The sequence below is a fragment of the Myodes glareolus genome, chromosome 20, assembly GCF_982192425.1.
Source record: "Myodes glareolus chromosome 20, mMyoGla1.1, whole genome shotgun sequence".
Lineage (NCBI taxonomy): Eukaryota > Metazoa > Chordata > Mammalia > Rodentia > Cricetidae > Myodes > Myodes glareolus.
Genome location: NC_142045.1, coordinates 41,649,877 through 41,671,758, shown reverse-complemented (window position 1 = coordinate 41,671,758; position 21,882 = coordinate 41,649,877). Strand labels below are relative to the sequence as shown.

General features: G+C 38.2%; 1 protein-coding gene across 4 annotated transcripts; it reads left to right on the top strand.

Moving 5' to 3' along the window:
- The first annotated feature begins 25 nt into the window (after positions 1 to 25).
- Positions 26 to 21,678, top strand: C20H4orf33 (chromosome 20 C4orf33 homolog). 4 transcript variants are annotated; one of them, XR_015735765.1, is made up of 8 exons: positions 26 to 99; positions 1,985 to 2,113; positions 6,894 to 7,074; positions 8,865 to 8,925; positions 12,451 to 12,502; positions 12,591 to 12,790; positions 18,351 to 18,508; positions 19,700 to 21,678. XR_015735765.1 is itself a non-coding variant. In XM_087899510.1 (7 exons), exons 3-7 carry the CDS (start codon positions 6,894 to 6,896, stop codon positions 18,454 to 18,456), a joined length of 600 nt encoding a protein of 199 aa, XP_087755636.1. In that variant the 5' UTR covers positions 26 to 99; positions 1,985 to 2,113; the 3' UTR covers positions 18,457 to 21,678. The 4 variants fall into 4 exon arrangements, 3 of the variants coding, with proteins under 3 accessions (XP_087755636.1, XP_087755638.1, XP_087755637.1); XM_087899510.1 differs by having other exon boundaries at positions 18,351 to 21,678; XM_087899512.1 differs by having other exon boundaries at positions 6,871 to 7,074; positions 18,351 to 21,678.
- Positions 21,679 to 21,882: the final 204 nt, after the last annotated feature.

The following is a 21,882-nucleotide window of genomic DNA, read 5'->3' as shown; positions in this document are numbered from 1 at the left end:
GCGATTGGCTATCTGTCAGGCGCGGGGCGGATCCCTGAGCGCGCTAGGGGCTGAGTCCCTGGCTTGGCGCCTTCCGCAGTGCCGTGGCGGGTGCTGGAGGTAGTGTGGCGCAATTTGATTTTTTTTTTTCTTCCTTTCTTTTTGTAGGAAAACCGAAAACAGTGACAGGAGCAGGCACTAGATAGATATTTTCGTTGATCTCCAAGTCTTGGTTTCGCAGACACTAAGCGTCTGTGGGCCGTGTGCAGGGAGGGCTGTGGGTCCTGCGGCTGAGGTGTCCCCTCAAGTCGGCTTCGAGCTGTCGCTTCTAGGTCTTGAAGTAGTGAGAGCTGTTGTCGGATATTTAACCCTGTCACGTAATCAGGATTCTGGGAAGCCTGCAAATCCTGTAGGTACTTAAAAATCTGAGGAAGGATAACATTTTGCAAAAGAGAAAAGGCAAAATTTGTTTTGGCGGATAAATTCCCATTCCCAGTTTTAAGAAGTGACGTTGTATGTTTGAGCCATAGAGCTTAAAAGACACACACACACACACACACACTGGAGAAAGTAATAGCAAAAAAAAGTTTACTTGTAGCCTATCACTGGCTTTATAGAGCCTTTTTAATTGATATATTTTTATGCATTGAAATAAAGTTTCATTACATATGTCCTGGTCCTGAGATGGCTCGGTTTGATTAAGAAGTGCTTGCCTGATTTGGGATTCCCAGCACTCATATAAAAAGCTAGGCAGGGCACTGTATGCCTTTAATACCAGTACTAGGGAGGTGCAGACAGAATGTTGAGGGGAAAGGGGCGTTCTCCGGCCAGCAGCCTAGACAAATCTAAAAATTCCAGGGTAGCAAGACACTCAAAAAGTAAGGTCAGGTGTGTTAATAAGATTGTTCTGTGAGAAAAATACCTGGTGGAAATAAAGGTTAAATGGCATCCCCACCTCAATCTCAGTCCACACACAGGTGCAAACACACTCTCCCACAGGCACACAGAAACCAAAAACAAAAGTATGTTCTGGGTGAAGTTCTGTTGGGCTTCCTGTTGGATGACTTAAGTAACCATAAAATACCATAGACAGTGTTAGCCTCGGTCCTCTAAAGAGAATGGCTTTAAAATGTGTGTATGTCTGTAGCAGTCATACAAGGGTTTAAATTAACTTTGAATAAGTGAAGATTGAACCTGGTCTGGTTTTTAGTGGTCATAAACTTAACGTAATACCTTACACTGGCTGTGCAAGCTCCACCTCTTGAGTGTAGAGTACTTTCTGATGAAACTTCTCACTGCCTCCCCTCAAAGAGAGTTACCTACATTTGAACCCTGTATTGCACTGTAAGTTGGCATTGAGTAAGTAGCTATAAGTTTAATATTTACATTCAGCATTAATAAAATATATTGGCATGGAAAAAGCAAAGTGTGACTTCTATATAGAAATGATGAATGTTTTTTTTTGTCTGAATTCAATAGTGAAATAGGACTTACGTTTACATTTAAACTGTTTGATTTTATACGATCATAGTCAAACACAAATCATTTGAACTTCCATGCATTGAAAAATTAATGGCTGGTTTCCCTACTAATTTTAATAAGTTGACACTAAACACTTAGTATTCTCAAAATAAACCTGAAGAAGATAGGAAATTGTAGTTTAAGTAAGCAAGTTTCAAGATAGTTCATCATACCAAGGATCTGAGTCCAGTATGATTTCAATATCACAACCTTTAATCACCATGTAATATAAATTATATCTAATGTTTTGATGTTTATAGTTAGTTTCTACTTGAAATAAATGGGTTGCTATGTTACATATTTTAACACAGTCTCAGTCATTTACAGATCAATTTCAAATGTTTTCATGTTCGTAATGCTGAACTATCCCTCCCTCTCAAAATAATAGCAGTAAACTCCCAGACTTCAATAGTACGATTAAAAGCCTTCAAATGTGCGTTTGTGTGACCTCGAAACATTTTCCCTGAAAACTTGGGTTTGTCAGTTTCAGAACTCCAAGTCCCTCCCTAAGAACGTGTGCTGGGTGGAGCCTAAGAGGGAGCTCTCTTCTTTGGCCTAGGCCAGAGACCACAGCCAGGCTAGAAGGAAGAGCCTCCAGGCCTGTGCTCTATTGGTAAGTCCTCTCATCTCCTCTTTAAAGTCTGTCAGACGCTGGTACCAAAGACAGTTTGCTTTGCCCCTGCCTCCAGCTGGCATGGCTTCCTCTGACTTACTTCTCGGTTTCTTTTAGCAATGTGTGCTGCACTGCAGCATACAAACTGGAAAGAAGTATGTGCTATAGAAAAGGGATTTTATTTTTGTAAGTAAAGGAACTTGGAATTTTTCTTGGAGATTGTTTTATAGAAAAACATTCTTTAAAACCTTTCTTTTAAGTTTTTAAGGTGTTTTTTTTTGTCTTCTACGTGAATGCACCACTTTTCATTTTCATGTATAGAAGTTAAAACAATTGAATTTTTAAAGTGTCAATTGAAGAAGATGAACTAAAAGTGAAAACTACAGGTTAACAACATTGTCTTAAGAAAGCTAAAGCAACTGATAGTGAGATTGTGTAGTGGGATGGTGAACGGCTAGTAAGATTAATTCTGACTCTGTAAATGTTTCATCATAGTGCTACTTAAGAGTTAAGAGATTTATCTGTGAGACAATTGTAATCTGTCAATTATATTTTAAATAAATGCTGATTGGTCAGTAGCCAGGCAGGAAGTATAGGCGGGACAACCAGGGAGGAAGTAGAGGTGGGTCAATGAGAACAGGAGTATTCTGGGAAGAAGGAAGCTCTTTCTGCAGGTGTGGAGTCTGCCACAGAAGAAGCAAGATGTGACTGCCTCGCTGAAAAAAGGTACCAAGTCATGTGGCTAGCATAGACAAGGATAATGGGCTAATATAAATTATAAGAGTTAATAAGAAGCCTGAGCTAATGAGCCAATCAGTTTATAATTAATGTAGACCTCTGTGTGATTTCTTTGGGACTTAATGATTATGGGAACTGGGCAGAATAGGACTGGGCAGGACAGAAACTCTGACAACATTTATCCTTAAATTGAACTCTGAAATATTCTCAAGTTATCATTTGTAATATTTTACTGTCATGAACTCAAATTGATGTAGCTTCTCAAACATACAGAGCCACACTCCCTGTCTTTATTTTGCAGTGCAGTTAACTTCAAACTGTTAGAGTGGCCATTCCAGAGCCATGGACCTTCATTCAAGGTTTTACTCCTTCACTATCCATTACAATTTTATGCATTTCTCTACCCCCGCCCCCACACCTATGACAGAGTTTAGGCTAGAAAAATAAGTAGCTTTTATATTCTTGGATGACTCAAGTGTCCTTTTCTGCATCTGTCTTGCCTCTTCCCTTAGTATTATTCTTTCTTAGTCTTTTTTCTGAATGTTACACAGTAGCCACCCTTACAGCTGTGTCCATATATACATGTATACATTAAAGGCTGTTCACATATTTACACATATACATTATATATAACACGTGCCTATAGTTAATATGTTCACACTGATACATGCATATATCATAATTTATTCTTTCAGAATTTTTTATACACATATAATGAATTTGGTCATACTCTTTCCCCTAACTCTTCCTAGAGCCCACTCCTGCCTCTTGGGCCCCTTCCAACTTCATGTCCTTCTTTTTTCCCCCAAAGAATCACTGCATCTTGTTTGTGCTGCTAATACACTCCTGCGTATAGGACCATGACTGGATCTGGGTCAGTGTACCAGGGGCCACATCTTTAAAGAAAACCAGCTCTTCTCCCAGAAGCCATCAACTGTCAATTGCTCCTCAGCTAGGGGTTGGGGACATTTGAGTCCCTATCTCCTTCATGCTGAAATATTGTATGTATTGATTGTAGCATGCTTTCTAATTGTTCTTCATAATAAAACCCAGAGTCAGATATTAGGGGGTGAAAGCTGAAGGATCTGAGAAGCAGAGCGGCAGCCAGTAGAGATTTTACCTCTACCAATACTCAAACCAAAGGGGTGATCCTCTCTTTATGAATCCTCAGACTGACTGCTCAGACTGAATCCTCAGACTGCATCTGAACTCTTGTCTCCTCCCACCTTATATACCTTTCTCTGCCCAGCCCTATCACTCCTGTATCCACCTCTGTAGTGCTTGAGTTAAAGGCATGTAATCCAGAGTACTGGGATCACCTTTGTGTGAGCTCTGTATTTCTTTTAGACAGATTCAATCTTGTGTAGCCTAGGGTGCCCTTGAACTCACAGAGATCCATCTGCCTCTGTCTCCTGAGTGCTGGGATTAAAGGTGTGCGCCGCCACTGCCAACTAGTGGCTTAACTCTGCACTCTGATCTTCAGGCAAGCTTTATTTGTTATATTACAAACAAAATATCACTAGAGTTGGTCTTGTCCAGGTCTTTTGCACACAGCCACAGCTACTATGAGTTCATGAGTACAGCAGTCCTATCACGTCCAGAATACACTGGTCTGCTCCTGTATCCATCACTTCTGGCTCTTGCAGTCTTACTATCCCCTTTTCCTTAAGGATGTGATTTAGATGCCTTATTAATACACAGATTTTAACAAGACATTGACGTAACTGGCACAGTGTGTTTCTCCTGCTTAAAAGTGTACACTCAGAATTTAAGTTGTGGACATCAGAGCTGTATTCACTTGACATATAAATAGCTCCTACTTCAAGCATTCTCGCTAGACTGTGAGGTAATAAATACATGTGTATTAGTTGTGTGAATCAAACTAGATCAGTGCAGTGTAATAGAGAATGGCAGGGAGGGTTACACCAGGTGAGGAAGGCCATGGATAATTAAGATGTCTATTTCATTGGCCTGTGTGCAAAGAAACAGAAAGACAGTAAGGTCTTAGGAAATGGCTAAGGGAGTTGAGAGGAGGTTTAGTTGTCTGTGAGCTTATGTTATCTTTAGATTGTTAAGTAAGCAAGATTATACATTATCGTTTGAAAATAGATTTTTTTCTGTATAATGTATTCTGATCACAGTTTCCCCTCCGTCATCTCCTCCCAGATCCTCCCCGCCTCCCTACCCATACAACTCCATCCCTTCTCTCTCTCTCTCTTTAGAAAACAGGCAGACAAAGAAACCAAAACCAAAAACCAATGATAATAAAAAGAAAACAGAACAGAAAAACAAGGATAAACAACAACAACAAATAAGAAGTTTGAGAAGCACCTACACCTACACACACACACACACACACACACACACACACACACACACACACACCTTCCCAAATACCGTTAGGTTCGTTTTGAGTTGATCATCTACTACTGGTCATGGGGCCTGTCCTTGAGAATAGTTTGCATGCTCAGTGAAACTCCAATGGAGAAGACTAATTTTTCCTTTCTGCACAGTTGTCAGTTGGTTTTTGGTTAGGGATGTGAGATCATGTCTACTTCCCCATCTCAGAGCCGGTACCCCATCCAGCTTGAATCTGTGCATGCTGCCACCATCTCTAAATTTATGTGAGCATCAGTCCTGTTGTGTCTTAGAGGCTTTGTTTCCTCGGTGCCTTCCACCCTCACTGGGTCTTACAATATTTTGCTTCTACTTCCATAAAGTTCTCAGAACTCTGAGGGAAAAGGTTCTTTGGAGACATCCCTTTTAGACTGGGTGTTCCAAGATCTCTCACTCTCTGCATATTGTCCAACCTTGTGTCTGTGTTTGTTCCTATCTACTATAAGTGGAAGTTTCTCTGGTGATGGCTGAGTGAGGCACTGATCTATGGGTATAGCAGAATGTTGTGAGGAGTCACTGTATTTCTTACAGTATTTAGTTTGCCCCTTGGTCCATGGCCTATTTGGTACCTTGTTCTTGGCCACTCAAGCAGAGTCAGGTATGTGTTCCATCATGTGAAGTGGGCCTTAAGTCAAATCACATATTGGTCACTGCCTCAAGCTTTGTGCTCCCATTGCCCTAGCATATCTGACAGGCAGGATATCATTGTAGATCAAAGGTTGTGTGGCTGGGTTCATGTTTACATTTCTCTTTTGTTGAAGATGCTGTCTTTTTTCCAATCTGTATTTCTGGCTTCCTTATCAAAAAGCAGGTGTTCACTGGTATGTAGATTGATATTTGGGTCTTCAATTTGATTTCTTTGAAGAGCTATAGGCAATTAATGACTGCCAAGAGAGGAAGAGTCATCTTTCCCAGGGATGAACCCCCTAACTGGTTTTCAATACCAAGTAGTGAGCCCTAAAAACGTGTATGAATATATAAACAACACTAAATAGACTCAGCAGGTAGGATTTATATATTAATATGTATGCATTAATTTATCAATGATTAAAGAAAAAGAGAACGAGAGATAATACATGAAGGTAGAATACTTGAAAGTAGAAGAAGGGGAACATTGAGGGGAGAACAAGATATGGTAGTATAGATTGAAGATGATCAGCATATAATATATACATGTATGAAATGTCGTAATAAAACCCATCATTTGTACAATTAATAAATGCTAAGAAAATGGAATAACATTTACAGATAACTGATACACACACATATAATGTTGCCATCTGTTAAAAAGCAAAGTTGTATACTAATGAGATGGATATATTTATTTTTACACAAAGAATTAATCTTGGCTAAATATGGAAAACACATAAACACGCATAGTTAGTACATTTACAATTTCTGCAGTGAACTTAGTCATAACATTTTACAATGACTTTTGCATACTACAAATAAACAGCAACACCAAGATTAAAAGTCATAAATCTTCTTGGCTCCATGATTTGTCACAACCCAGATGGCCTTATGACTCCTAGGATCCTGTTCTTGTCATTTTGTTGCCTAACTGTCTCTTGTTTGGCATTGCAATTTTCAAGTAAAGGGCAGTGCTATATGCTGTTAACAAGTTTGTTTTAATTTGCTTCTTCAGATGGATTTTAAAATTGAAAACACTTGGGATGGTTTTCCAGTGAGGCATGAGCCAGTGTGTATCAAGCTGAGTCCAGGGGACGAGGGCATGAAGATGGAGGTCAGTGCTCCGTTTTTCAATGATCCTCCAGCTCCTCTTGGAGAACCAGGAAAGCCTTTCAGTGAACTGTGGAATTATGAAGGTAGGTAGAAGTACTGTGTTTTATTAGAAACATAAATCTTTTTCTAATAACCTCTCAGAGAGCTATTATTTTATCTCGCTGTTAGGAAGTAATGTGCTTTTGAACAACTGACGTTCAGTTTCTGATCTTGACCATCTGTCATTCTGACTTTACTCCCATTACAGCGGGCCTCCAGCATATAAACAGAGCAGAGGAAAATGGCAGTCCCAAATCCAGATGCTTGTGTTGCTGCCACATTTCCTTCCTTTCTTACGTCATTTGCTCTAAAAAGAGATCATGTTCTGTCTTTTAAGACTACTTAAATCACCATCTTTACCTTACAAGCCTCCTTAATGGGAATTTTAGGGTGTGTTACTTACTGGAGAAACAATGTCAGCTTGAGATTTAATATTTACTTTCTGCTGTCAAGTAATCTCACATATCAAATTAAGGCCAAAAGACATTCCAGGAAATTAAATGCTTTCAGGTTTGTTCTCCGACCTTCTTGTGCTATATCCTCATCAAGACGCAGGGTTCTTTGTGAAATACTGTTCTTGGTGTCATCCCCATAGATATAAAACACTGCATTACAGAGAAATTAAGAATTTACCCCAAGATTTCTCCCTCGGTGTATTGGCATTTATTTACTTGGTTAGCAGAGAGCCTTTCTTCGAAGTAAACTCTTTTCCTAAGCCAGAGTGATCTGTTACTTCTCTAAATGAAAATTTAATTTACCCTTCAGCTGAAAGTTTTTAATGCAAAAAAAGCAAATTGTACTCAAGTATGATTTCATATTTATTTTTAAATATCTTAAGAGGTAAGATCATTTATAGAAGCATAGGAAAGGTCTGGCAAGTTTTAGACTAATGTAGAAAGAAAAGGACTTGGGTTTTCCTTCATGTATTTTATGCAGTTGTAACTATTTACAAGAAAGAGGCACTTCATCCACAGTCAACTAATTTTTAAAACAGCTAATGCTCAAAAACCCCTGAAATTATAATAAAAATCACCACTTACAAATAAACTAGTATTTTTTTAGTTAGTTTTAAAATATTAGTGTGAAAAAAACATTTCCATGCTTGCGGAGGTCAGGGGACTTGTGGGAGTTGGTTGTCTCCACCCACCATGTGGATTCTGGGGCTCTAACCCAGGTCCTTAGGCTTGGTAGCAAGCACTTTGCTGAGCTACAATGCTATCCTCACAACGCTTCATATTTGTTGTGCCTATGCTGTAGACAGGTAGTCACTGGCACACACATGCACATACACACACAAGTTTAAATCTCATGTACATTCAGTTCATTGGCTCATACATTGAGTTACTGCTCTATAACCAGCCTGCAAATATCATGGAAGTCTTCTCATGCCAGTACATATTTCACTGTCTCCGATTTTCATGGCACTATTGTATTCTATTACATGAAATGTATGCATTCTGAACGTACCCAGTCAGTTTTGTTGAATAATAGGTGGCCTGTTTATGTACCAGGAAATATTTTTTGTGTAGGAAGAGATGTATCATTTCTAGTTTTTTGAGTCATACCATGATGGGTAGAAGTGTACTTAACTTCTTTTTCTAATTGTCTGATTTGTTTCCTTGGGATAAATTCCAAGAGGAAGATAACTGGGCCAGAGTCCATCTGTGTAGACATGTTCACTTCCCTGTGGTCTCACCATCACTAGACTTTGTGTTTCCTACTGGCAGTGGTATGATGATTTAAAAACTTAGTAATTCACTTTATATTAGAAAGGAATAAATTACTTACTATGTAAGCAAAATAAAATTTCCCATGTTCTGTTTATTTTCATAAGTTGTGGAAGCATTTTTCTTGAATGATACAACTGAGCAGTATTTAGAAGTTGAACTTTGTCCGTAAGTATAAACTGTTTATCTTAACTATTACTGCATAATTTGAACATGCTTGTTTTCTAGTTATAAATAGTATGGTTGTAGTAAAGCTCAGCTAAGTCGAGGTCATATTAACTGGAGTCAGTTTTAAATCTTGTTTTATACTGTCTTGTACAATGCATACCTTCAGAATTTATGTTTATAATATGTATTCTACACACACACACACACATATCCTACATGTTTGAGTGTATTATGTTGATGTGATTTTTTTGGTTTATTGATATAAATGATTTAGTAATAAACTTGATAATTTTTTTACAAAGTAGAAAAAAATACTCTGAATAAATCATTACTTTATATGTTTGCACCGTGATATATTAGCTATTTAGAAGTAAAGGGAGATTTCTGATCCCTAACAAAGACATTATCTCTAATTCACAACCACTTGCAATGGAAAAATTAGTTTTCCTCAGTGGAGTCTCAGTGGGCACACAGACTACATTTAAGGGCAGTCCCTATGCTCAGCAGTAAGTGGCTGACACAAAGCAAATTCAATGGTATTTTTGTAGGTTTTTTTTTTTTGTCTCCTATTGCTTTTTGAGGGCATTAAAAAAAATCTTACTTGTCTTTTGCTTGTATGTTATGATTTCCAATTTTGTTCTTTTATGGGTTTTGTTTTTGTTCGTGTGTGTGTCTCTGAGTGTGTTGGAGCTTGTGCTCATGTGCACACGTGTTTATTCTGGTCTGATTTTTTTTATATGCCTGTTTGTTTCCTGAAGAAAGAGAGGAAGGGGGTGTGGTGTTAGATGGGTGGGGGAGAATCTACCAGGAGATAGAGGAAACTGTGTTCACAATATATTGGATGAAAATTTTTATTTTTAGTAAAAATGGGACACGTGAAGATAGCTCTAGCTTACAGAAATGTTTCTTTTAGATTTTTGAATGATTGAACTTTAATTTTAAATATTATATAATTATATATTCATGTATTTATTCATTTAGTAGTCATTCATTCTTTTGAGTATATAGTATATCATTTTCTCATTTAATGCCAAGAAGCTAATTTAAATCATACCTGAATTTTCCAAGAGTCACAGTAAAAATATTATCTTTGGAAGTTTTGGGTTTTTTTTTGTTTGTTTTTTTTTTGTCTTGTCTTTAAGCACATATTCACTGTCTTGGAGTTTCTTCGTTTGAGCTTAACTATTTATTTGGGAACTTGCTTTACATGGTGACAGACTTCTGCTCCTCAGTAGATGTAAAATAAGGAAACTTACGCTTACCAGTTATCTAAATTATAGCATGCTCTAAATACATGAGATGTTTCTGTACTGCTTATTTATTTTAGATGTCACGTAAATATTTCTCAGTATTAGTGTCCAGTAGTATTTATTCCTTTGTAAACTGACAATTGAGCACCAATTAATCTTCACAAAATTTAGATTCCCACTTGTTAGTTGTTTCTTTTTTTATTTTGTTTTACTTTTGCTAACTCTAACATGGAAAAAATGCAGTTATTTGTTTTTGTTTTGTTTTGTATTGTGTTCTGAGACAGGCTCTAAGCTTGCAGCCCTGGCTAGCATGGAATACACAAAATTGTCCTGCTTCTGCCTGCAAGTTCTGTGAATGAAGATGCAAATTACCACATGAAGCCTGCTATTGTTGTTGTTGTTTCTGTTGTTATTATTATTTGGTTTTTCAAGAGAGTGTTTCTCTATGTAGCTTTTGGAGCCTGTACTGGAACTGGCTTTGTAGACCAGGCTGACCTTAAACTCACAGAGATCCTCCTATCTCTGCCTCCTGAGTGCCAGGATTAAAGGCGTGCACCACCACCACCTGACCGCCTGCTATTATTTTTAAAAATCAGAATAAGTAGATATGTTTTCATGTTATCTTCCAACTAGCATGTCAAAATATTTTATTTAAAGCTACGATTAGTTCTTATAAGCTATTATGAAATGTAGGAAAGTTTTAGCTATTATGTGCTGACTTTTGCCCCACAAGCTAAGACAAACATTTCTAATTTGACTAAAAGACAACAAAGAACTTAGATTTACCAAAACTCTCAAGTTTAAGCTTAGATTTTTTTAAAATTTGTCTTACATTTTTGAAAAGCACTTCTTCATTTATTTTAGATATGTGTATGTATGTATTTGGAGGTCAGGGCACAATGTGCGGGAGTAAGTTCTCTCTTTCTAAGTTCCTATAATTGAACTTAGGATATCAGGCTTGGCAGCAATCTCCTCTTCCTGCTGAGCCATTGTTCTGGCTCCTGCAGTTTTCTTCTATTAGATTGTATCAGATTATTTTCATGAAGTGACAGTCTAACATTGGATACATGGAAAAAATAGTTTTTCATTAAGAAACTGCATGGTAGCCATTGTGTATAAAAGTTTTTAAAATTAGCATCCTCAGGGTAGTTTGGTTTTGTATACCTCAGAATAGTTAATTATCAAGAATCATGGTTCTGCCTCAGGCAGTCAATTCCTATCCTGCTTAATTAAGAGCTAGAGAAGCAGCAAGAAGAACATTGTTTTAATTTGCAAGAACTTTTACGAATTCTAGGATCTTCCTAAAGCCCCATAAAAGCATAAAATTAATCAGAGAATTTTAAAATGGAAAGCATTACTTGTCTTCTGTTAGAGTTCTTTATTGCAGAAAATGCTCCCTCCAAAAGCTCACAAAGGACCATCTGGGTGGAAATGTTTGATAGACTTCCAGAGGCAGAAGATTTACTTCTCGTAAATACATGCAATCCATTGCTTCTTAAAGACTTCGATAATCCCACTTATTCATTCCCATTAGAATTTCCTTTTGAGACTCTGATGTGCTTCTTTTTGGAGATGTGGCATTGGTGCCTGAACAAATGGTAGGAAGCTGGGAAACAGGTGCAGACTGTTCAGAGATAGCAGTGTGAAAAAACAGCTATAGGTTAAAGTCTGTGCCTTGTTGACTAGTTCTGGCCAATCTCTATTGTATGCTTTCTGTCTTCCTAATGGGCCTCAAGAATGCTTCTTACAGAAATAACCTTTAGTTAAGCTATTAGATTAGGACTTGGAAATCAGCTCCAGCTTTTCTTGGCTGCTTCAGTTGTTACAGCTGTTTTTATTTTAAGCCGTGAGTATTATGATTATCTTTTTTTTCATACGTTGTGTTATCTAACCAAATGAAGTATTTTATATAATTTCCTATCTAGAGAATATGAAAAGCAAGGGCCAGTGAGATTGTGCAGTGGGTAAAGAATATGAAAAGTAGTGTTAGCCAGCAAAATGTTATGATTTGTCAGCAGTTGTTTAGGAAACAGTAATTCCAAAGCTGCCATTTCTAAATAGTGTGAGACACTGGCTCTCCCTATAGTTATCTAATATTGTATTGTAGTTTTTTGTTTATTTGGAAATTTAGCTACAAACACACACATTACAGATAGAGAAGAAAGTAAGGAAGATAATGTTGTTTTCCCTGTAATAGAGGATAGAAATGATCCCTAAAGGTATAGTCTTACTATTGTTTTTCTTTAACACTCATGAGGAATCTTAATTTTGACAGACATGGACAACATTTAGTTCTTTTACTCTCTGGAAGAAGAAATATTTGGAAAGTGAGTAAACAAACATATGGAACCAAATCCTATAATGCACAGCATGTGTATCTGTAAGTTTGAATCTGCCTTTTTATGTCTCTCATAGAAAGAGCTTGAGTTATCATTCAAAGTGTTCAGAGGGGAGACAAACTGGGAAGGCATAGCTCTTCTTCCTTGGAGTTATTTTCCACCAAATGTGACAAAATTCAACTCATTTGCAATTCATGGATCAAATGATAGAAGAAGTTATGAAGCTCTTTACCCTGTGCCACAGCGTGAACTGCAGCAAGGACAAAAGCCTGATTTGTAAGTAAAAAATAAGTGGAGGTACATTCCAACTACAGAAGCTGCTGCGGAACTTGTTCTGTAGGCCAGGCTGGCTGCAAACTCTGAGACCTGCCTGCTTCTTCCTCCCAAGTGCTGGAACTAAAGGCTACCTCCACCTGGTGGGAAATAGTAACACACAGTAACACACCACAGTTGATGATGGTACGTGTGGGTACATATGAAAGGCCCTGTGTTCCCTCATGCACCTCTACTTTTGACCATGATAGATTATCTCATTACTTTCAGCAAAGCTCTTAGTCTTTCATGATTATATAAGAAGAATATTAATTAGTGAGTGCACATCAACTGATACTTGTTGGCATACAAAAGAGGTTCACACTAACCTGGAATGGAGTATAACAAAGGTTTATTTATCTAGGGGTAAACTCACAGAAAGAGTAGTGATTTGTAGTTCTCTGCATGCACCAGGAACGAGGACCAAATCCAGCAGCTAAGAGGCCCGCACATGCTTTGCGGACTGCATTTATAGTATGTGAAGCTATGCCCAAAGTGAGCCGGTATCTTAAAGACTATTGGATGAAGGAATTTCCATAGCACCTCCCCCTTTTGTCTAAATAAGAGAGTTCTAAACCTAATACAAAACTATATACAATAAGAACAAATATGAATGTGGCCGGATTCTCTGAATGTGGCTGGCCTGCAGTCTTTCCGAGAAGCCATTGACAATGACACTGGGACTTGTTTCCTCTGCATATACTGGATTTTTGGGATCCAGTCTGTTTGGATGCTCACCTTCCTGGACCTGGAGTGAGGGGGGAGGAACTTGGACTTCCCACAGGGCAGGAGACCCTGACTTCCCTAGGGGACAAAGAGGGAGGAGGAGAGGGAGGGGGGGAGTGGGAGGGCGTTGGGAGGAGGGGCGTAAATGGAAACTTTTTATAATTTAATAAAATTACAAAAAAAAAAAAAGAACAAATATCAAGTATTGTCCAGGGAAAAGAAGAGGCAAAAACGTATATAAAAATTAGAATTACAACCAGCATGAACAACATCAAGCAAGAAACATATGCTAAATGTTTCAATAGTTGTCCTATCCTAAGGTGTCTTATATTATAAGTCTTATATTAAAAATGGCTTGGCTAAGTCATGAGAAGAAACTAACTATGACTATCTAGTCTTCAACCTAATCAAAGACCTGAGAAGGGAAATAATATTACTTGAGTAAACAGGAAGTGCTATCAATCAACTTTCAAAAGGGACAAGAAATGACAGAGACAACTGGCTACCTGGGAAATCAGCCACAGCCCACAGTCTTATTTGCAATGTTGGAGCAACCAACTTTGGCTAAGGCCTAGGGTAACTGGCAAATCATTTTCAGAGGCAAGAACAATTTAAAAACTGTTTTACCCTGTCTTAGAAAGGTTTGGCAGTCTTTCTGCTTGTATCCTGCTTGTCCGGTCTGGACATTATACATTTTATCAGTGGTTGAAGCAGGGGCAGTTCTTTGCCCAAAGGCCAGTTTTGCGAAGAAGAAAACAAGCTCTGAGTGTAGTTTCTTCAAAGTCCTTCAACCTCTCTGAAGTAATTGGAGCTGCCAGAAGCAGGCATGTCTCACTGTTAAGGAAAGTCTAAGCTCTTAAACTATTTTAAATGTCATATTCTGTAGGTCTTTGAAGGATTTAAAGATTATCTGTCTAACTAAAATAGATCTCTACATATCTTAGATCTTTAACTAAGGTGACTACAAATTTGACTATTGTAAATGACTATAATCTGAATTTCTTAATTATACATTACATTTTAAAATGAGCTACAAAAACACAATACTTTAAACAAGAACAGAAATACATATACACAGTATAACAAAATTGACCTTAAATTTGTATCAATAGATCAAAGTCCATACCAATGCAAAGTAATCATCTCTATATCTTATCTCCCTTTAAATGAAAACAAACATTTATAAATAATTGTTTTTGGAATTTGGGTGTAATTTTCTCCAAACTGCTTTTTGCTGTTTGTTGGGTGAAGTATTTTTAGGGTTCACGGAGACCTTTTGGGGGAGTCTTGCTCCATCAAACCACATTAACCTGGAATGAACCCACAGGTTCTCATCTTCTTTGGAAGCAAAAGCAGAACCTCTTTGCCAAAGCAAAATATCCTTAGACAAAATTTTGAAATCAAATTTATACTTTTAAATATATCTTGCTTTAAATTAGCACCCCTCAGAATCAAATGTCTCTCTGCAGTCAAAAAAAATGCAAAGAAAATACAATAATATACATAATCCAGATTCTCTGTGTATTTTCCATCTTTATGTGGCTTATTTTTCTTTACTTCTTTAATCTATGATTGTCTGTACTCTTTTATATTACTTTTACTGTCTCTTTAAAGACTTATTTCTTTTTGTAACTGTCTATACTCTTTTTCCTCTCTCCCAAGCCTACTTACATTTTTACACACACTGTGTCCCATTTATAGGTCTTTTGTAGCAGCAGGCTGCTTGGCTGCTTGTTCCTTTCCCAGTCGCCCAGACCCTTGAAATAATCACACAGAAACTGTAGTAATTAATTCACCGCTTGACCCATTAGCTCTGGCTTCTTATTGGCTAACTCTTACATATTAATTTATCCCATTTCTAGTCATCTGTGTATCGCCACGTGGCAGTGGCTTACCGGCAAAGTTTCAGCGTATCTGACTCTGGTGGCAGCTTCATAGTGTCTCTCTGACTCCTCCCTTCTTTTACCCAGCATTCAGCCTAGCTTTCTCTGCCTACCTACGTTCTGCCTTGCTATAGGTCCAAAGCAGTCTCTTTAATCATTAATGGTAATCACAGCACGCAGAGGGAACTCCCACATCAGTCTTTTATGTCTGAATTGGTCCTGTTGTGTGTCTGAAATCATTTTCTGATAAGGAACATTTTAAAATAGTAAGCAGTTTGGTTGTGGCAGCCCTGGATGCTGACTTTACCCCTCATCTCTTGTGATGGAGGTACGTTTACTGCCACCTCTGGGACTGTCGTGCTCACTGCCTGAACTCTGGGAACCTAGAAATATCTCTGTGTATAGAGGCAGGAATCCACCATGCTCTCCTGCCTGTGCATACCTAGCAGACTTGATCTGACAGGTTGCCCAGACAGAGACTGCTGAGCTGCTGGTATGCTCTCAGCTACTTTCCTTCTAACCCTGAGCAGGTGTACAAGGACCCGGACCTGAAATGGGTGGCAGACCATGTATGTTGGCCCCACGCTGGGCACTTTTTTAGATGGATGCTGCTCATTTGTTTCCTGGCTTCTCAGACCCGAATACTCACACAGAAACTATGTTCATTCCAACACTGCTTGGCCAATGACTCTAGCATATTCCTAGCTAGCTCTTACATCTTAAATTGACCCATTTCTGTCAATCTGTGTACTACCACAAGGCTGTGGCTACTGGTAAGGTTTCTAAGTTTCTGGTGTGTCCTTCTTTGGCAGCTACATGGTGTCTCCTTGACTCTACCAACTTTCGCTCTCTGTCTCTGTTCTGATTTCCTGTCTGAATTTACTCTGCTAAGCCATTGGCCGAAACAGCTTCTTTATTAATCAATGGTAATAAAACATATTCACAACATACAGAGGGGAATCCCACATCAGATACTGATATGGCTTCAAATTAATTTATGATCCTTTTCCTAAATGTGGTGGCCAGAGGGATCTGTGTTTTGTGATATGGCTAGAGGTGTTAGGAACTCTTTTTTGTTACTAAATATCTTGTACTCAGTCATATCTCTGCTTTTTTGGTTGCCTCATTAGAATAAGAGTATCAACTACATTTCTAGGTAACCATGCTTGTGATAAGATTATTTCTTAATTAGTAAATGACATCTACATTAAGTAATTTTGAATGACCTGTAAATATATGATGGAGACTGTGTGGCTTAGGGATTCCTCTTTAACAGTTATGTTATCTGTGGGGACTCACATTGATGCCCTCTGAGTGGTTGTCAGAGGTCGTGGCTCCTGTGAGACAGCAGGTATTTAAGACAAGGCACCTTCAACACTTGTCCTATTTTATTTGCCTCCTGGCATCTGAATCTTTCATCTAGGAAGGTCATAGCTCTTAGAGAGCCTTCTGAATGCTTCATTCATTGTTGCAAGGACTAGTCCCTTAAGGAGGAAAACTTAGTACTTTCGTAGGGCAATCTTTGGTTCCTACTGTCTGTCTCTTAATGTACTCAGTGTGGTCAGCCCTGGAAAGTCTGGATGTTTAGCAGAGCCTAGCAAAGACTTCCTAGTGGGCACCACCAGGCTTGCTAGACATTCCTGCCTTTTAACCCTTTTGATATGACACCATATTTCTTCTCTACATTTAACTCCTCTTGCTTTTACTTGACTTCTTTTTCCTTCGTTTCTGCTAGCAGATGCTTGCATTCTGCTTGACACACTTAAACATCTACTTTCTTTCTTCCTTTCTCCCCAGTCCTGACTCTTTCAGGACTTTCAGCTCTTTCTCTTTTTCTCTGCCTCTTCCTTCACTGCTGATCCTTAGCATCTTACTCTGGGATTTATTGATGTTACTCTAAACTGGTTCACCCTGGCCAGGTGCACAGACAGGAATAGAAATCTAGGTGCCACTCACTGAAAGCCATCATACCAAGGCCTTGTGCCACTCTTACCTTTCACTTGCTGGTACCTTCCCAGAGTGCACACTGGCTAGGGAGGAAGGATGGCAGAGCGATTTCCTATAGCTCTGAGCTTTACAGAAGCATAGATGAAAGCCTTTCTTTGCTCACTAAGCCGAAAGAGAACACTTCAGGATAATAATGGTTTTTCTGGAAAGAAAAGATTATTGCTCTTCTTTGTTAGCCTCCTTTACTTTGGCAAAGAAAGAACATACATCTGTCTTTGTCCTTTATTCACCAGAATTTATCAAAGTTTAAGAACATATTCAAGAACTTGTGATTTGTTTACAGCTAAAATGAGTTAGACTGTGTGTGTGTGTGTCTGTCTGTCTGTCTGTGTGTGTGCGCGCGCGTGTGCGTTTGCACGCATGCATGCGCGTGCACTTGTGTCCTTGCAGATAGAGTCCCAAAGATACCTTCATGTGCTGTTCTTGCGGAATGCTGCCCACATCATTTGAGACAGGGTCTCTCACTGGCCTGGAGCTTACCACTAAGAACGAGCTGCCTAGCCAGTGAGTCACAGGTATCATTCTGTCACTGCCTTCCCTGCACGGGGATTACAAGCCAGCACCACTACACCTGGCATTTTTATGTGTGTTTTGAGGATTGAATTCATGTTTACTTAGCAGACACTTTACTGAGCCCCTTGAGAGCTGATATTTACTTTCCCCTTGAGCTGTGAGGGAACTATGTGTAGAACTGTAGAAGACTGCTTTGAAATATGGGTGAATGTTTTTAGAACCGAGTACTTGATAGCTACAATGAGAAAATTGTACACAGAGAATACATCTAGCATTTGTTATTCCTTAAAATGGAGTGTTGTACTATCATCAGTGCGACAAAACAAATAGCTCTATAGGACCACGGTTTCACAAATACATAATTCACTTCCATTTCTTCCTTTGTTTACTTTTAGCCATCGTCTGGAATATTTCAAGCCTTTCAGTCTTAACACGCTGCTTGGAGAAGAATGGAAGCAGCCAGAATCAGACATGTGGCTAATAGAGACACCTGATGTGTAGAAGTATAGTAGATAACCGAGCATGTCCATCTTTTCTCCTCTGTGCTTTTAAGGTATTCTAATAAAATACGTAAACACATTTCAACCACAAACATTTTAACAGAGGTCACTGAAATGTAGCATCTCTGTGTCAAATTGCATATGTTAACATAGAAATAGAAACTATGTGTAACATAAAATAATTTTTACTTAAATATCCTGTTCATCCTTGAAATTAGTAATCTCTTTCAGTTGATGAGACAGTCTATATCTGCTAAGATACCGAGATAGAAGAATTATTTACCTAGATATCTTTACTGTGTAGGAAGAAATGAAACGGTCTTGATTTCTGGAAATAGAGTTGATACTTTTACTTACAGATAAGGACATTTTCTTAATGCTTCTAAGTACGATGTTAGAAAACTTCATTTGATTTTTGAAGTACCACACCTTCCTGGTTGAAGATAGATCCCAAAGTACTAAATCAGTACCCCCTCACATAAATGGATCATGCAGACAAAAATGTCAACAAAAAGAGCCACAGAGTGAAACCACATCACCGATTCTGTAGACACAACTGCAGAGTGTTCTACCAGCAGCTGCAGGATAAGCTGATGTTTTCCAGATGAGACCATTTGTTACAGTCCAGATGGCTGTAGCTGCTTGGGTTTTTCTATAACAGAATTTTAGATCTGATAAACAATTCAGCCAAGTGATACACAACACAATCAGCATACAAGCAAAAATAATAGCTTTTCCACACATTAATAACCACCCTGCTGAGGAAGAAATCAGGAAAGCACTCCCATTCACAGCAAAAAGAATATCTAGGAACAAGCCTTGTTCATTACTTTTCTCACTGTAGTTATGAGATAATTGAGAAAAGCGACTCATGAAGGGAGGTTTCATATCGACTCACAGTGTGAGGATACAGTCCATCATGATGAGGACAGCATGACAACAAGACTGTGAGGTGGCTGGTCACATTGTGTCTACTGTCAGAGAACAGAGAGGAACGTTGGTGCTCAGCTTACTTTCTTATTTTCATTTTACCTTTGGACCTTCTGGGTGTATTTCCCATTATCAAACTTCTTTGAAGGAGTACGGCTTCTCGGTGATTCTAAGTCCAGTCAAACTCATAGTGAAGAGTAGTTGTCATACCTTGCTGAGGAGGTAAAAGGCTTCTATAATGAAAGAACACTGCAGAAAGAAGTTGAAGAAGAAATTAGAAAATTAAAAGACATTCCATGTTCTTGTATCCACAGATTTAGTATCGAGAAAATAGCCGTATGAAAATGAGATATCTAGAAGTTCATTTGATCACCTTCTAAATTTGAATTCCATTATTCAGACAATTAGAACAATATCCTAAAATGTCTATGGAAACACAAAGACCTGTAATAGGTAAAGTTGTCCCAAGTATGAAGAACATTATTGGAAGTCTCCCAATGTCGGATTTCAAGTTATACTTTAGAGCTATTGTTATTGCAGCTCTCTGGGATCAGCACAAAAGCAAGCAGTAGACCAATGGACTACAAGTGTTGCTGGGAAAATAGGATATTTGCATATAGAAGACTCAAGCTAGATCCTCATATCCCACCCTGTACATAAATCAATCCCAAGACCTTAATGTAAGATCTGGAACATTGAAACTGATAGAAGAAAACAAAGCAAATGCTTCAAGATGTAATTATAGCCAGTAACTTTGGGAATATGCTCCATTGTCTATGGAATAGAAGAATCAACAAATTGTATTCCATCAAATTAAAACAAACTGTACAGGAAAGGAGACAGTTAATAAAGTGAAGAGACAGCCTACAGCAGGGGAGAAAATCTTTGCTAGCTACTCTTCCCACAGAGGCTTAGTATCCAGCGTATACAAAGAGCTTAGAAAAAAATAACAAAGCTAAGCAGTAAAGCTCAATAAATAAGCAGGTCATCTACATAGTTCTCAAAAGAGTTTGTAGAGCTGTCTAATAATTATAAAAACTCAGTGTCGTTAGGTATTAGGGAAATGCAAGTTAAAACTGTATTGAGATTTCATCTTAGGACAATGGATCTTTAATAAGCAGTGACAAGTGCTGATGAAGGGAAGGAGGAGGAGGAGCCTTTATTCACTAGTCATGGGGATTAGCACTGTCAACTGTTTAAATCAGTATGGAGATTCCTCATCAACATTGAAAACAGAGCCTCCCTATGATCCAGCTCTACTAGTTCTGAGTACATCCCCAAGGGAATCAGAATCAGCATAATGCAAAGACACCTGTATAGCTGTGTTTCCAATGTCCAAGCTATGGCATCCATCTAGGTATCTGTCTAACATTTACATAGACACTTTCTTGCCATCTCCCCTCCCATTTAAAGAAAACACGCATGAGAGAGACAGAGACAGAAATGACATACCATTCAGCTTTAAGAAAACAAAATTATGTCATTTTCAGGAAAATGGAAATAAATTAAGTCAGACTCTGAAAGATAAGTAACTCCTGTTTTTTCTTATTTATGAAAGTCATAGAAAACAAAATGTGTGAATATAGGACAAGAGGTTATTAGAAAAGTGTGACAGGATTTGAGTAGAAGGGAAGGATGGGGGAAAAGACGTGGGGAATAAAAATGTCTTCAATTGTATACATGTATGAATCTGCCAAAGTAAAATCTACAATTCTGTGTAATTAGTGTATGCAAATTAAAATTTCTTGGTCTAGAACTCTCAAATTTTGTACTGTGTTTCAGAGCTTGTTTTCTAATAGATCTGTGAATTTTCATATCATACTTATTCCTTCTCAACATCATTAACTCAGAGGCCAGACTTACAGAAGGCAAAGCTTATCACTTATATAGACACTTTCTTGCCATCTCTCTTCCCATTTAAAAAGAAAAGATTTATTTGTGTGCATGTGTGTTTGTTATTGTTTACATTCATGCAGAAGACCAGGAGGCCAGAAGAAGCCTATGGGTCCCCACAACTGGAGTTACAAGCAGTTTTGAGGTGCCTGACGACATGGGTGTTGGGAATTGCACTCAGGTCTTTTACAAGAGCAGCATGAGTTCTTAACCGCTTTTCCATCTCTCCAGCTCCTCTCCTCTTCTTTAGTAACAGAAGTTGAACTTCTAGAGGCTTTTCTTAGAAATGTTATTTCCTCAAAAACAATCCACCTCTGTATTTTTCCAGATTCCTTTGTAGGTAGTATGGCCATGGAATGGTTTGTGTCAGTGAGATGTACAATAAATGTGATACATGTCATGTGTTGTACTGCTTCTGTAAAGTTTTAATTGAGCTGAAACGTGATATTTTCTAGTGATAACAGCCATTGTAATATTAACAGCACAGTGTACTATGTGTTTGTGTTGATGTTTATATAAAGAAACCTACAGAGCTGCCAGTTTTATTAAAGTGTAACAACACAGTTGTGTACAGCACAAAATGCTTGACAATGATGATAAATGG

Bases quoted from the DNA above. Each gene is read 5' to 3' on its own strand.
- C20H4orf33 (XM_087899510.1), top strand. From the start codon at position 6,894: ATGGATTTTAAAATTGAAAACACTTGGGATGGTTTTCCAGTGAGGCAT. The intron at 8,926-12,450 runs GTAAGTATAAAC...TAATTTTGACAG, and splicing joins TTAGAAGTTGAACTTTGTCC to ACATGGACAACATTTAGTTC. The intron at 12,791-18,350 runs GTAAGTAAAAAA...GTTTACTTTTAG, and splicing joins CAAGGACAAAAGCCTGATTT to CCATCGTCTGGAATATTTCA.